The 16,934-nt window shown below is 44.9% G+C and overlaps 1 protein-coding gene across 2 annotated transcripts in view; it reads left to right on the top strand.

The window, feature by feature from the left end:
• Positions 1–7,985, top strand: part of Selenok (selenoprotein K) — an 8,290-nt gene extending 305 nt beyond the window's left edge. The window contains exons 2-5 of one of the 2 annotated variants that reach the window (XM_008851834.3): positions 3,306–3,396; positions 4,469–4,552; positions 6,041–6,127; positions 6,939–7,985. In XM_008851834.3, coding sequence (XP_008850056.1) covers positions 3,306–3,396; positions 4,469–4,552; positions 6,041–6,122 — 257 coding nt within the window. In that variant the 3' untranslated portion in view covers positions 6,123–6,127; positions 6,939–7,985. Of the gene's footprint in view, positions 1–3,305; positions 3,397–4,468; positions 4,553–6,040; positions 6,132–6,938 lie in introns of those variants that run through there. The other variant, XM_017802858.2, reaches the window with a different exon arrangement.
• Positions 7,986–16,934: the final 8,949 nt, after the last annotated feature.

The raw sequence follows: 16,934 nt of genomic DNA, 5'->3' as shown, positions 1-16,934 counted from the left end.
GGGGGTCCTCGCTGCCGGCGTCGGGGGTGGGGAGGCTCGGGTCCTCTCGTCCTCGCTTTGCGGCGGATGCTGAACCCCGGGATGAGGATGCTCTCTGGGCCCATCGGCCTCCGCCCGCGGGTTTCCCACGGTAGTGTCCGTATCCCAGAATGACTGTGATGCTACTAACCTTGTACACGTAGCGCTTTTGTCTTGGGCACTGTGGCAGTCTTTGCTTCGGGTCTCATCCCCCCCCCCCCGCCCCCTTTCTGATAAATACTATAGTATCCCGACACACGTAGATTAAATAGCTCGCCCAGGATCACAAAGGTAGTTAATGGCTTAGTTGGATTCGGACTCAAGGAGGCTGGCGCCAGGATTGTCAACCCTACTGCCTCTTTCATAACGTAACAATAATAATAGAGCTGAACCAGCATGAACATGAGATAAAAGTTTTAAGATACTTACTGTTATTTTATGTGTGTGGATGTATTGCTGCATGTGTGTAAGTGCGCCCGCGGAAGTCAGAAGAGGGCGTCGGATCCCCGGAACTGGAGTTAGGGACGGTTGTTAGGGGCCATGTGAGTGCTGGGAATCGAACCCAAGCCCTCTGCAAGAGTAGCCAGTGCGCTTAAGCGCTGAGCTATCTCTCTAGCTCGGAGATAAGGTTTTAGATAGGTTTCCTCCCCAAAGAGTGTAACAAGTCGTTAAGTGCAGGTTTTTGCCCCAACTTTAAAGAGCCGGGGAGTGGAAAGATCAGTGGTCACAGATCAGTACCAGAGCATCTGCTCACCTGTGTGATTCAGGTGGAAATCCTTGCTGAAATCTTAGGCAGCCATTCTTGAGTCACTAGAAGTAGGTGCTGGTTCTAATTTGGGTCATCTGTGTATCTCCAGAGACTAAGGAAATCATGAGACATCTTGGCTGAGTACACTTTAAGCGCTTTAAATTTCTTTGTGTCCCAAAATTTCACGTCTGATTTACAAAGCTTTGGGCTAAGCATCAACATTGTATTTTAGTTTTGGGTACTTGCAGATTGTAGTTATTTGTGTTTGAGGCTGGTAGCACCTATTTGTGCAGTACTGGAACAGTTCGTAGAGTATTGTAATGTGTATGGTGTTACGACCTATTCTCACTTCTGTGGTTGACAAATGTACCTTCAAGAGCATCTTTTTTCCATCTGTGGATACCCGGGTTGTATCGGGTTCAGCCTTTAGAATTTAGGAGGGAAAGTGCAAAGAGCAAGACAGAATGCTGGGTGTGCACATAATTTTTTAGAATCACAAAGAAAGAGCTGGCAGGTTCCAGTTGGATCCATTTTAGGATTATTTATCAGCTCTTCATCTTCCTAAAGGATCCTTACTGCTTGGTGACACCTCTCCCCCAATCCCAAATGGTGGGCAGCCTGGGCATGCTTTTTCTCAGAGAAGGGAAATGTTGTATCAAGCCAACAAAGCAGAGCTAGAAAAAGGCCAAGCCAGACCTGTCACTCACCCTTGAAGTCTGTAGCCCTTTCTTCATCTAATGAGAGATTAGATCCCAATGAGTACCTTCTGAAAGCAAGGGGGAGGGGGACACTGAAGCCCTTAAGGTCCCTGAGAGGTGGTTGGTGGACACCTGTTCTTCACCCAAAATACTTCGACTTTTGGTTTGTAAACCCGAAAGAGTACTAACTTTCATGATGTAGATTCAGTTTTGCTTAGAAAGAAGCTAGAGCTGATTAGACTCAATGAAAAAACAAGTCAGATTCCTTTCAGTACTTAGAACGTAGAATTTCTTTGTGTAAGAATTTTGGGCTTTTGTTTTTTAAAATACTTCTTTATCTTATGTGTATGAGTGTCTTGCCTGCATTTATGTAAGTGTACCCATGTCCTGCAAATGCCCATGGATGCCAGAAGCCTGTTGTAGCCCTCCATGTGGATTCTGGGAACCGAACCTAGGTCCTCTATGTGATATGGCACTTTCTTGACCATAGCCATGCCATATTAACATTTAGGCTGACTCTAGTCTTTGAAATTATCAAGCAGTTGGCCTAGGGTGTGGGAACATACATCTGCAGGACCCATTTGTCTTGGGAACAGGTCAGCATATCCTGGAGTGCACCTGCTAACTGCAGATTTATGGCTTCTGTAGGTTATGCTTGGCTTGCTTCTGCAAAATAGTAATTGTTGCTTAATAGAATAGAAATCGTTAAGGGGGCTCTCCACCCGTAAGCTTGGGAACTTAAACTTTTCGCCCCTGATTTTGGTTTTACTGTATAAAAGCTTACCCTAGAGGTGGTTTGTGCCTACACACTGGGGTTCCCGCACCCTTGTGTAGCCCTGACCAGCAAAACTTTGAGTGGTCTCCTCTGGTGAAACACCTCACAACATCTAGAAGTGCTCTTAACCACTGAACCATCTCTCCAGGCCTTGTTTTTTGCCTTTTGAAATAGGGTCTCCCTGTAGCCCCACATGACCTGGAACTTGCTATGTAGACCTCTCAAAGGTCTGCCTGCCTCTGCCTCCCAAGTGCTGGGATTAAAGGCGTGCAACACCATACCCAGCTTGATAGATAGATTCTTACACCAAAAAAAAAAAAAAAAGCTGGGCATGGTGACATACCCTTTAATCCCAGCACTGGAGAGCAGAGGCAGGCAGATCTCTGAGAATTTAAGGCCAGCTGGAGCTACAGGGAGACCCTGTCTCAAAGACAAATAAATAAATAATTAATTAATAAATTATGATTAAATAGATAAATAAAATGTTATATTTTGACACTGAAATGCAGCTTGCATTTTACCATTGAGGGGAGGAGGAGGTAAAAAAGAGATACTTAGGGGCTGGAGAGATGGTTCAGTGATTAAGAGCACTGACTGCTTTTGCAGAGGACCCAGGTTTGATTCCCAGCACCGGGTTTGATTCCCAGCACCCACACGGCGGCTACGGACCGTCCTTAACTCCAGTTCCAGGGGAATCCGAAGCCCTCTTCTGACCTCCACGGGCATTGCACGACACGGGTGCACTCACACACATGCAGGCAATACACTCATACACATAAAATAAAAATAAATTTTTTTTAAAAAAAGATAATTAGAATGAAGGCCTACTCTACTAGACATTTAACAAATTAAAGGAATGAACTGTGGGTCTCAGAACTTTGCCTCCCTGAGCCCTTCCTTAAAATGATGCCCATGTAGTAGACTTCTGCTGTAGACTATTAGAAATAATGAAAAATTAAAACCTGAACTATTAACTGTTGCTTAACTAATTAAATGTAATGCCTTTGGATCAGAGACTTGTAGCACTCACTAAAGTTTTTTTGTTTTTGTTTTCTTTTGTTTATAGGACAAGTGTTGGACAGCCGGAATCAGTCCCCATGGAGGTTATCTTTTATAACAGATTTCTTCTGGGGAATAGCAGAATTTGTTGTTTTGTTGTAAGTATAAGAGTACCTAATTGCACTAATACTTAAGTTGACGTAGTTACATTATATGATGTTGATTGGTTATCTTAAATAAGCTAAGCACCTTTCTAAAAAATATTTTTAATCTTTGAGAATTTGATACATGTATACAATATATTTTGATCATACTAACTCTCCCACTATCCCCTCCAACTACCCTGTCTCCATGTCCCCTCCTTAGTTTAGGTCTTCTTTTTTATAACCCACTGAGAACATTAGTGCTACCCATATGTGCATGGGTGTGGTCCATCCACTGGACCACACCCCTAGAGAAAACTTGTTCTCCCCTGGCAGTCATCCACTGTCAATAGCTTTTCAGCTGGTGATGGGGCTAGTAATCAGACTTGATCCTATGCAGGCAGCCACAGCTGTTATGAGTTCATGAACACAAATGTTCTGTCATATCTAGGAGGCACTGTTTCGTCCTAGTCCTCCCCAACCTCTGGCTCGTTGTAATAGAAATGCCCTATTTATGGCTGAGCACCACCCCCCACACTCCCTGTACTTGGACCAGCTATTAGTCTGTATTAATCGTCCAGTGCACATTATACATAAGGCATGTTAGGTAGGCGGTTGACAGAGGAACTGTAGGGTTGATGAATGTGAGACCTGTAAAAACAGAGTAGGTTAGTGGGCTGGTGACTGAAAATAGAGTGTGAAATCTAATGGGGGCAGTGAAACTGGTGACAGCTCTGGTTTCATGCTGTCCAGGCGAGTTACTAGCAGATGCAAACCAGTGAATGAGGCACAGAGCATAGCACACTCTGTAGACACGGATGAAGCTAGATGTTGCCCAGCTGGCTTCAGGAAGTGTGGGCTCAGACCACTAAGTAGGGTTAGTCACCCTTTCACAGTAAAACACTTGATAATGATGTCAAAGTCAAACTGCTGTTTAATCCATGCATTGGGGTGGCAGAAGCAGGCAGATCTCCGAGTATGAGGCCAGCCTGGTGTCTATAGCAAGTTCCAGACCAGCTGGGGCAATGGCAAGACCCACAAAAAGACAAATTTTTAAGTGATACGTCTTTTCTGCCTCTTGTTTCAGTTTCAAGACCCTGCTTCAGCAAGATGTGAAAAAGAGGAGAGGCTACGGAAGCTCGTCTGATTCCAGATACGATGACGGAAGAGGGTATGTATGGCCTTTCCCGATGGCCGTTGTTCACCCCTTGTGTCTTAGACACTTTAGATACAGTTAGGCTTTGGAAGATTAAGTCTTCTTTCACAAAATTAACAAGTTACTATAAATTACTATGAAGTCAGGTTGCCGCTGATGAGATAAACTGGGGAAACTAAAGTATATGCTGTGGGAAAGGTAAGTGAGAGACTGAAAGCTGATGGCCATCATTAAAACCTGGAGATTTCACATTACAGTGTGAATTTCCAGCTGTGAATGAAACATTCCGCTGGAACAACACTGGGCTGAGCTGGGCTTTCCTTAGAGGAGGAGCTGCGGTTCATGTGCATCCCATGTCTCCTTGCTGTAACTGTTTTGCATTTTTATCCGTGTCGTAAGTAATAATTGCTGCTTTAAAGACTCTTTAGCAGACTAAAGACTGCTAAAGACTGCTTTCTTTTTGTTTGATTTGGTTTTGTTTGGTTTTATTTTTAGTTTTCAGTTTTTTGAGACAGGGTTTCCTTGTAGCCTCAGATGGCCTAGAACTCACCATGTAGACCAGACTGGCCTTGATCTTAGAGATGTCCACCTGCCTCTGCCTCCTGTAATAAAGGCATGAACCACCAGGCTTTTAATTATTTCTATTTTTATTGGGGGCAGGGTATGAGATAGTGCTTTGCTGTGTAGCTCTGGTTGGCCTGGTCCTTGCTACACATCCCAGGCTGGCCTTGAATCTGGGAATCATCTTCTTGCCTCAGCCTTCCAAGGGCCTGAGATAACAGATGTGAGTGTCCATGCCCATCTTTATCTATTAAAAAAGAAAAAGATGAGCTGGGTGTACTGGCTGATGCCTTTAATCCCAGCATTCAGGAGGCAGAGGTAACCAATCTCTGAGTTCAAGGCCAGCCTGGTCTACATAGTGAGTTTCAAAGTCAGCTGGGGCTACAGAGAGACCCTGTCCCAAAAAAAAAAGTTGATTGGTTTGCCAAGCGATGCAGCCAGGTTGCTTCTCTGGAAACTCTGAAGGAGCTGTATGTGCATGGCAGACTCCAGCCCTCACAGGATGTGTGTGTTCCAAAGTAATAGCAGCTTCCTGTTTCTCCAGCACCTGGTCCTAGAATGTGTGCTCCCACTGCTCTCTTGATTCTGTGTGAGAATCTTCAAGCCACCCAAGTCAGCTTTCCCTTTAGTGCCACTGCAGCAAATGAGAATTCCCCAGATCTGTACCCAATACCCTCTTTTAACTCGGGCAGCCTTGGTGTGTAAATCACTAATGGTACACAATTATAGTCAGTAAGCATAGCACCACCAGGCATTTCTCAGCACCAGTGATGCACTCATCCACTTTGTGAGATAGCACTGGACTAGCAGCCACATCCCCAGTAGCACAGGTATCTGGAATTTTAGTTTGAAATCTGGTATTGACTGGAATTTCCACCTCTGGGATCTAGTTTTTGTGTCTACCAAACAGAAAGTATTAACTTTTATCTTTTATTATATTAGGCCACCAGGAAACCCTCCTCGAAGAATGGGTCGAATTAGTCATCTTCGTGGCCCCAGTCCTCCTCCAATGGCTGGTGGATGAGGAAGGTAACTCAAGATCTGAAATTATCCCTGTGGTCCAGCTTGTCCTGGAAGTCACTATGTAGACCAGGCTGGCCTTGAACTCACAGAGATCCGCCTGCCTCTGCCTCCCAAGTGCTGGGATTAATGGTGTGCACCACCACATCCAGCTAATACTTATTTTATGTGTATGAATGTGTTGCCTGCATGTATGCAAGTGTATCTCTGTCACACAATGCCCGAGGAGGTCAGAAGTGGGTGTTGGATCCCCTGGAACTGGAGTTAGAGACAGTTGTTAGTTGCTATAGGGGTTCAAGATTTTAATTTTATTTGTGTATGTGTGAGTTCATGCATATGTATGGTACCCACAGTAGCCGGAAGAGCATCTCAGAGCCCCTGGAGCTGGAGTTTAGGCACTGTGAGCAGTACAACACAGGTGTTGGGAAATGAGCTCTGGTCCTCTGAAGAGCAGCAAGAGCTCTCAGCTGCTGAGCCGGCTCCTGCCCCCAGAAATTGTGTAGTTTATACATTTTTTTATTTAGAAAGATGCCTTTTTTTTTTTTGAGATAGGGTCCAGCCCTAGCTGGCCTGGAACTCACTATGTAGACCAGGCTTGCCTTGAACTCACAGAGATCTGCCTGCCTCTGTCTCCCGAGTGCTGGGATTAAAGGCTTAATCCTTGAAAAATCCAGAAAAGTATTAGTTGTAATTTGTTGGGTTTTCTTCTGTCCACCTTTCCCTGGACCTCTGCCTGCCGCCTCCTCACTCTTTCTACTCTTCAGAATTTCTTGTTGGTTCAGTTTAATAAGTAGCAGCTAACTGTTATAACATCTTTTAGGTAAACGTCTGCTCTGAGAAGCAGGCAACTAGACATGCACATTCCAAGAAGGAAACCATCAGAAAGTGAAGGCGGCCCATGCTGGACAAGATGAAGTGTATGTCTAAAACAAGGATTGCTCTGTGTCCTCACAGATGAATGAGGTCATGCTGGGAATTCCCTCTGCAGGATCTGGCCTGACTGACATGCAGTTCTATAAATGTACATGTTTGTCTCATCTTTTTTGTATAGTTTACTAAAGTATTAATATAGTTTTAATAAGTATTTTTAGGTTGCAGAACTTGGGCTTCTCATGTTTATATAATTAAGTCACAAACCTGATCCTGAAGAAAATAAAAGGTGTGTATTCAGCCCTTCTAAAATACTGTTCACTGTTAATTTGTTTCCGTTTGTAAATAAACCATACCATATTTATTTCAGTAGTATGCATAAAGTATTTGTGCTTTTGAAATTTTATTATATTTACCATGTGAGTAAATATGTCATGTCTGATTTGCTACCAAATATAATTGTTAGGATTTTGAGCCTCAAAATAATGAAGAATCTTCAAAGTCACGGACTAAATGCTACTGTGACAAAATGGATTTTATACCATTGCTCAAGATCCTATTACTGGTTTTAAAGGCCTCATCTGAATAATCATAACTTTCAATAGAAATCCATGTTCCACTCCCCCACTCTAGCTTTTTGAGAGTGGGTCAGTAGGCCAGGGTGGCTTTGAACTTGAGTTCAGCCTACCTCTGCCTTCAGAGTGTGGGGGTTACAGGTATACACCAACTTGTCTGGCTTACCCTAGTCTTCTGAACAGTAACTACATGTAATGGACACTGAAATATTTATTATAACAATGAATAATACAGATGAGTCTTCCAGTGTACAATACCTGTTGAAACCAAAGTATTTAAGTGAATGCTATTTTTCTATCAATATTTACCCATTTGTCAATAAATGGGAATGTAGTAGCATAAGACACTAGTGTTCAAAGATAAAACAAGCAATTGATTGTAATACAAGTTTTAGAATAAGAACAGTTTTTTGACCACTCAATTCTGTCTGATGTGTTTTTAATTCTAACAAAGTGATACAGTAGGTATGTATATGACACTCAACATCTACTCACCTCAGATAGGGAACCAAGGATAAACCAAAGTAAGCATACCACCAAAGTTCAGCTTAGTCAGCTAATGAGTTTTATTGGGGTTACTTAAGGGATGTGGGCGAGGGGTTACAGTAGCAGAAATGACTCAAAGACCGCTGCATCACCAAAGGCCACCCCAGCATGGGTGACAGCTCACGAAAGCAGGAAAGCTTGCTGCACAACATGCAGGCAGCTCAGCAGGCTGGAGAGTATCCTTTCCAGGTAGCTCCGTAGGTCTGAGTCTGCTAGGCAGCACAGCTTGTCTGAGAAAATCCCTCAGCAATCCTTCGGGATTACGTATGCTTGGGGAGAGAGGGGTCTAGTGAATCTGCTCAGGTTCAGGGACTTCTGAGGCTACTGAGTTTGCTTCCTGAGCTTAAGGAGCTTCCCTGCAGGGTGGAATGTTTCACCTCTTAAAACATCCTGTTTACCACCCTTTACCATCTTGTTTTCCTTTAGAACATCCTTTGTTTACCCAGCTTCCTCTGAGATAGGTTTTATCTTGTGCTACACAACAGTAGATGATACTTAAATTATACAAACACATTCAAAGGCTCAGTGAAGTAAAGCTCCCTAGATGTATGCCTGTAAATGGCAGAAACATTCTATTAAACTACAACCTAATTCTGTAGTGGGGAGGATCATGACAATCTCGGGAGATGGTTTGGTGTTAGCACTAGCTAACACTCTGGCCTGTGATGATCTTCTGTCCCCCAAGACTGCAGATATAGGCCTTCCTCAGGACTTGTGGACTACCAACAGGATAAATTTGCACTGGGTCTCTTATGCTGTCAGGCAAACTATATAACATATCTTTATGTGCATTTATTATTATCGTGGGGTGGGGGGTGACTTAGAAAGAAACGAGCATCCATTGTCTAGCTCCAGCTGCGGCTCATAGCCCGCCATATCAGATGGCTCCTGCAGCATGCCCATAGTCACTGCTAGCTTTCACCCATGTCTCCAGCCAGCAGTCTTGCCTCAGGTTCATAAGTGCCAGGCCAGTCTGTCCTTGAGTACACCTGGCTGCTGCGCATTCCCCATGCCCACCGCTGCATGTTCCTGGTAGCTCGCAGCTTCCGTCCCAAGATGGCGCCACAAGCCCCTCCTGTGGCTGACTCTCCTCAGTCAATTTTCCACAGCAGGCCCCAGCCCTTGGAGGAACCAGAACCCCTGGGGAACACAAAAACGGCATACCAGGCAAAAGAAACAGCAAGAAGTTCAGTAGCCCCTGATGGGAAGGACTTGAGATCAGAAATCAAGTGTAGCTGGATTACCAAGAGTGGGAGGCAGTGGTATGAGGTACAATTAGAAATGGAGCAGGATGGCCTCATTAAGAGCACATGAAGACAAGTTCAGACCGGAGAGATGGCTCAGCATTTAAGAGCATTGGCTACTCTTGAAGAGGACCTGGGTTCGATTCCCAGCACCCAGAAGGTGGCTCACAGCCATCTGTAACTCCAATTCCAGGGGACCGGTTACCCACTTCTGACCTCCATGGGCACTGACTGCATGACACAGTTGCACAGGCATAACACTCATACAAAAAAAAAATATATGTTTTACAAAAAGTTCAGATCCCAGCAACCGGGTAGAAGACTCGGTGTGACCATGTTTACTTGTAATCCCAGGTATGTGGGAAGGAGGCAGGAGGATCCCTGGGGCTGGCTGGCCATCATTTTAGCTCTGGGTTTAGTAAGAGCCCCTGTTCCAAAGAAGTGCATAAGGTATGAATGAGGTCTGTGTGTGGTGCATTTCTGCATGTGTTCTGTTCAAATACTCAAGGTCTCCCTGTTCCCCTAGCATTCCAGACATTTTGTATCCTCTTACAGTGTTTTTAAAAACACCAATCAAAGCCAGGCAAGGTAGCCCACGCCTTTAATCCCAGCACTTGGGAGGCAGAGGCAGGCAGATCTCTGATTTAAAGCCAATCTGATCTACATAGAGAGTTCTAGGCCAGTTGAGGCTACAGGGAGACCCTGTCTCAAAAAAAAAAAAAAAAAAAAAAAAAAATCAAAATGTGTACTGTTCCTGGGGCTGGAGAGATGGTTCAGTCCTTAGGAGCACTGACTGCTCTTCCTGAGGACCTGAGTTCTATTTCCAGCACTCACATGATGGCTAACAACCACCTTTAACTCCAGTTCCAGGGGAATCTGACACCCTCTTCTCACAGGCATTGCACAACATGGATGTACTTAAATACATGCAAGGCAATACGCTCATACACACAAAATAATTTTTTAACATATACTGTTACCTATTTTAAAAAATGAAAGCAAAAAAATCCCTCAAAACTACAAACTGAATTTTTCTTTGTTCAGGGCTCTGCTTTAGAGAAATTTCTCTTTCAGGATCACTGTACTAGCAATAAACAGCTTCCTGTTTTAGCTTTTGGGGTCCTGTTCTCTATTCTAGCCCTGCTGCATTTTAGAGACCAGAGACGGTGAGTTGCACCTCCTTTGTCACTGGAATGCCAGTTTCCGTGGAGCACTGGGAGTAGTGCTCACTCGAGTGCCTGTGGACTGCTTGATCCGTAGGAGACTTGCCCTCCTAGCATATGGGGGCGTAGACTTCAGGAGCACACCAGACTTGGTGAGCACAGGAACTAGCTCAGCTAAGAACCCATCCATGGGGCCGGAGAGATGGCTCAGCAGTTAAGAACACTGGTTGTTCTTGCAGAAGACCCAGGTTTGAATCCCAGAACCCACATGGCAGCTAACAACTGTCCATAATTCCAGTCCCAGGGGATCTGACCTCCGTGGACCTCCTCCCTCTTCTGACCCATTGCCAACATGGGTGCACTTACATGCATACACATAAAATAAAAAATTTTTAAAAACCCATCCACTAAGGAATTTGGTTTTGGAGCCCACCCCAAATGGGCGAAGTGAAGATCTGGGAACTGGGTGAGTACTCACAGGGAAGATAGTTCTACGGTGGCTTTCAAAGACTAAGCATTAGGAGGGCTGTGCATGTGAATGAGATGCACAACTAGAAAGTTACAACTTGGCCAAGAGTCAAAGCAAGGCCCATGGTGAACCTCACAGCTTAGGGTGGCTCTCTTTGGAAAGATGGTGATCAGGCATTGTGTACTCTTGCCAGTGCTAAGAGGCAGGCACCTGAGATACCTCTGAGAAGACAACAGCCAGAGTTGGACTAAGCAAAAGTTGACCCCTGCTTTTCCATTCTTGTGTGTGATTGTTGTCTGCTAGGGGAAAGAAGTGAGTGGCACACAAAATAAGCACACCCCTCTAGAGTGTATGGTGAAAGTTTTTAAGGAAGGATATTCAGGAAATTATGCTGTCGAACTGATTCCCAGAAAACTCCAAACGTGAAATAGACTGACCATCCTTGGGGTGGGATGGCCTGAGGGATTGGTGGACAAGGAGGTAATAAAGTGTTCAAAAACATTGTGGGTGACCCAGGGCATCCGGACCAGTTTCCTCATAGTAGTTTGCTGGTAGGACATAGTCTATTCTCGCCACAATAGTTAAGACTTGTCTAAAGGAAAACTAGGATCATGCTGGCTAGGGTGGCACTGGCCTCAAAATATAAGCCAGAACCTAAAAAGCCTGTTCTGTTTGTGGAACCAGAAGAGATTCCCCCTGCTTTACTTGCCCTGTTCCCTCCACCACCCACACCACCTACACCAGCGTCATTAAGCTGGAGCCTTGGTCCCCCCAGTGCTGGAGTTACTACCTGCCCCTGCTGCAGCTGGGGCCTCACCAGAACCTGCTTACTCGCCAGGAGTTCCTTCTCTCTCAGGGTCAGCCTAAAACTCTCTTGCCTGAAGCCACTCTGGAGCCTCTGGTTTCAACTCCCTACACTCTGGGAAAAGCAGAGAGAGTCCAAGCCAACAGTTCTCCCTACTGTAGGAGCTACCAAAGTGCCTTATAACTGCCACAGGAGGAAGCCCAAGCCCCCCACCCCCCACCCCATGACCAGGAAGGACAAGTGCAGGAAGGCTGGCACATTTTCGTTTATCAGCCCTCCACTGAGCTCTTAATTTGAAAACATCATACACCTTTCTGATAACCCTCAGGCCCTGATTGACTTAATGCAATCTCTTCTGCATTCATACTCCCATATGGGCCAACTGTCTCCAGCTTCTTCCTAATGATACTTAATACTGAAGAAAGGTGCTGTGTCAGCTTTAAAGGGAAAGATGCCCCAGCCGATATAATGTCATGGCCTGTCCCCAAGCCCAGATCCCTGAGGAAGACCCTGGCTGGAACCCTAATGATGAAATAGAACTGCAGAAACTTAAACTCTACCAAGAAGCCCTTATGTATGGCATGAAAGAAGATGGAAACGGGCCACAAACCCAGGAAAATCTCAGTGGAGCTCCAGGGACCTGAGGAGGGCCCAGGTCAATTTTATGAGAGACTGTATGAGGCACTCTGCCGGAAGCAGCTGAGAATCAATGGGTGGTAAACATAGCCTTTGTTTACTCTATGGTCAGGCCCATGGAGACATTTGCTGCAAATTACAAAAGCTAGCAGGCTTTGCTATCATTTATGCCAGCCAATTATTGGAGGTAACCTTGAAGGATTTTGTCGATCAGGAACACGAGGCCAGACATGAGACGGGCCAAAGGATGAAAAAGAAAGTGACTGCTAGCTGCTATACTAGTGGAACATTCGGGGCACCCTCACCCACACCTCGAGGGAGGCTCTGCCATGTCAAGGCAAAAACAGAGAAGCAGGTAGGCAGACATGCCTCATCGAGAGGCAAAATTGGGGCAGAATCAATGTGCTTATTGTCAGTGGAAGGGCCACTGGAAAAACAAGTGCCCTTAGGGACTGAAAAATGCTCACACGGTCCATTGAGAATGTAGGGAGACTGGCAAGTTATGCCCATCCATGCAACAGTGGCACAAATATGGGAATAACCTACCACTCTGATTGGATTTGAGGTCTGCTTCATAGGATGGAGCCCATACCTGACACTGATATGAGGCTTAGGAACCTGAGGCTTAGACAGGTAACAGGACGTAAAGGAGAGCCTAATACTAGTTTTGTTTGTTTGTTTTGTTTTAATAAAAGGAAGAGTTTATTTGAGCTTACAGCTCATGGTGGGGAGGCATGGTGGCTGGAGGTGTCTGAAGTAGGAGCAGCAGAAGTTACGCTCTTACATCATCAAGCAGACACAGGAAGCAAGAGCCTAATACTAGTTTTTCACTAAATAATTATTAAACTGACTCCTAATGACATTGGGTTTTTTGGTTTTTTTTTTTTTGTCTTTTTTGAGATAGGGTCACCCTGTAGCCCCAGCTGGCCTGGAACTCACAAAGATCCACCTGCTTCTGCCTCCCAAGTGCTGGGATTAAAGGTGTACACCACACCTGGCTCCTAATGACTTATTGTTATATCTATAGATTAATGCATCTCTCAACTCTCAAGAGGATCAAAAGTTCAAGATCATCCTCAACTACACAGTTTGAGGTCACCCTGGAACACATGACACACCATCTCAAGGCAGAGAGAGAGAGAGAGAGAGAGAGAGAGAGAGAGAGAGAGAGAGAGAGAGAGAGAGACCCAGGTACCACATTGTATTTTAAAGGGGCCACAGTCTCACTCCGAGCCTCATCCCATGAGGTCCTTCATTCCTTCTATGAAGAAATAGCAGTCCACCTCCTATCTCTACCACAGTGAGAAACCTGTTTCTAGCCCTAGAAGAGACCATAGCCCAGTCCCTTACTGTTTTCTCTTGCCATGTGTGTGGGGCAACCAATATGGGGGACCAAGAGGAGGATACAGTTCAATCCTCTTGAGCCCCAAGATGAAACACAGTACCTCTATCTTGCTACAAGGGTTTGGCTTCTTTTTTTTTTTTTTTGGTCTTTTTGAGACAGAGTCTCCCTGTAGCCCCAGCTGTCCTGGAAGTCCTGGAAGTCACTATGTAGACCAGGCTGGCCTTGAACTCACAGAGATCTGCCTGCCTCTGCCTTCGAGTGCTGGGATTAAAGGCGTGCACCACCACACCTAGCTAGGGTTTGGCTTTTTAAAACCTCCCTTATTAAAAAGAACTACATTGCCCAATATGGAGGGTGATTTAATGTTTCTATAGGAAACCCAACATGTTTAGGTCAAAGATTTTATACTACCACCACCACCACCACCACCCCTTGTCTAACTGCTCATCTTCAGCAGGGATGGGATAATGTCAAGGCAAACACTGTATGGTAGGTTCCAGGCAGGCTATATTGGATATGTGGGAAAAGAGCCTATGCTGTACTTCCCTCGAATTGGTCAGGTGTCTGTGTACTAGGGGTTATTTGCCCTTCCTTTTTACTTCTTCCTTTGGCTAGGAGAGAACATTTGGGAGTACAGGTATACCGAGACAGGGAGACCCAAAGAAAATGATGGGCCTCACAAATTGGTAATTGGAAGGACAAGGAATGGTCTCCAGAGCAAATCCAATACTATGACCCAGGCACTGACAGAGATGGGTCCTGGGCGTACGTACCGTACTCCCATCTACATGTTAAACTGTATTTCACGTTACAGGCTGTTGTGGAAATCATATCGAATGATACCTCAAAGGCCCTTAATATCCCAGCAAAACAACAGACCAAAATGCTATCTACTAAATCTTCTTAGCCTTAGACTATTTTCTGGCCACTGAAGGAAGGGGTCTATGGAAATTTCAATTTGGTAACTGTTGCTTGGAATTGATGGTACAGGAAACGTCATAGAAGAAATCACAGATTGGATGTAAAGAATTGTTCATGTCCCAGTCCAAACAGAGTGGCTGGAACCCAGAGAACCTATTTAGGGCATGGTTCTCTGTTTTGGGGGAATTTAAAAGCTTTATTCTTGCCACAAAGGGCCTTCCTAATCCTACCTTGCCTTGCTCCTTTGGCCATAGAGGTGACAGATGAGGTATGAACGTTGTCTGTGTGTAGGTGTATTTCTGTGGGTCTCCTATTCAAGCCCCTTTGCCTACATTCCAGCCATTTGGCATCCTCTTACAGTATTTAATAAATACCAACAAAACATATTCTGTAATCTATAAGAAACATGAAAGCAAAAAAAGTATAAAAAGCTTTATTTTTCTTTGTTCAGGGCTCTGCTTTTAGAGAAATCTGTCTCTCCAGGTCACTGTGCTGGTATTGTCTACAAACTGCTTCCTGTTTTAGCCTTCGGGGTCCTATGCTCTATTCTAGGCCTGCAGTAATTGAGCAGGACAACCCAAGGTCTTCCTTTGGCCTCTGTGTATGTACACACCACACACAGAAAAAGAAATGTGACAGGAACAAGATTTAGTATGACTTTAAAAGTAGTTACTTTAAATTCTGTCCCATGAGAGAACATGAGCGGTTAAAGCAAAAGCACAACATAAGATTTTCCTTTGGGATAACTAGGTAATATTTTTACAGAGTGCTGGAATCAGCATTGACTAATTGTTGTAAAGTCTTGCTATGTACTCCGACCTAGACTGGCCTTAAACTTGGGCCAATCCTCCCGAGTGTTGGGATTAAAGACGTGTGCTACCACAACTAATTTGTGAATACATTAAAAAAAAATTTTTATGTGTATGAGTGTTTTGTCTGCATGTATCTGAATGTGCTTGGTTCCTGTGGATTCCAGAAGAGGACATCAGATCCCCTGGAACTGGAGTTGTGGGTAGTACTTAGACATCTTGAGGAAGTTTTCATATGACTGACCGCAGAGTAAAAGTTGTATTGTTTGTCCTGCTTACTCAGGTTAAAGCAACAAATGCACTGTGGTACAGGAGCTCCTGGCCTCTGTTCCCTCAGCAGAGAGCCCCCTGGTACTTCACTGAGATTCTACTTGAGTTGTTTCGTTCATGCTGCACCATCCTTCTTTGAGGATTCTCTGAACTCCTGTCGCCATGTGGGTACTGGGAACCAAACCTGGGTCCTCTGCACAAGAGCAAGTGCTCTTAACTGCTGAACCATCTGTCCATCCCCTAATTTGTGATATTTTTAAACAACACTGGAGGGCTGGAGAGTTAAGGCACCGGTTAAGAACACTAGTTGCTCTTGCAGAGTGCTATACATGAGGACCCTGGATTTGGCTCCCAGCACCCACATGGGGGCCAAGAACTGCCTGAAACTCCAGTTCCGGGGGACCCAATGTCCTCTTCTGTCCTCCAAAGGCATTGTATGACGTGGGTGCACTTACATACACGTAGGCAATACATTCATAAAATAAAAAAATAAAAGCAATACGGGGGGGGCGGAGAGATGGCTCAGTGGTTAAGAGCACTAATGCACTTGTGGAGGACCTGGGTTCAGTTCCCAGCACCCACATGGTGGCTAACAACCATCCATGACTCCAGTTCCAGGGGATCTGAGGTCCGCTTCTGACCTCCGTGGGCATTGCATGACTCAGGTGCACATGTAGGCAATACACGCATACATACACACAAACAAAAAAAAATATTTTTAAAAAACCAATACTGGGCAACTCAATGGACAGTTTATCAGGGACTGGACTAAAACCAGGAAGCCCAGTTTCAAGTTTGCTGTGGTCATTTAGATAAGATGTAGTGGGGTGAGCTAAGTACTAGCACCACATATAGATAAGTGAATCAATTCAATGTATTTTTAGAGAATGCAGGATTTGCTGATGGTTTGGATATTGAAGCAGTGGGCGAGCAAAATTACATTTACTTACATGGTTGTAATAGTAGTTTTGTTTCATTTGGGGTGGAGGCAAGAACAACGTGGCTTTGTCGTTGTTGTTGTTGTTGTTGCTGAGACAGGGTTTCCCTGCAGCCCCAGCTGGCCACTATGACAAGGCTGGCCTTGAACTCAAAGAGATCCACCTGCCTCTGCCTCCCCGGTGCTGGGATTAAAGGCTCTGCCACCACACCCAGCTTAAGAACAA

Source organism: Nannospalax galili, unplaced genomic scaffold (assembly GCF_000622305.1).
Source record: "Nannospalax galili isolate Female #2095 unplaced genomic scaffold, S.galili_v1.0 scaffold485, whole genome shotgun sequence".
In the NCBI taxonomy this organism is placed as follows: domain Eukaryota; kingdom Metazoa; phylum Chordata; class Mammalia; order Rodentia; family Spalacidae; genus Nannospalax; species Nannospalax galili.
The sequence above is the reverse complement of the archived record's forward strand: the minus strand, read 5'-3'. Positions and strand labels throughout refer to the sequence as shown.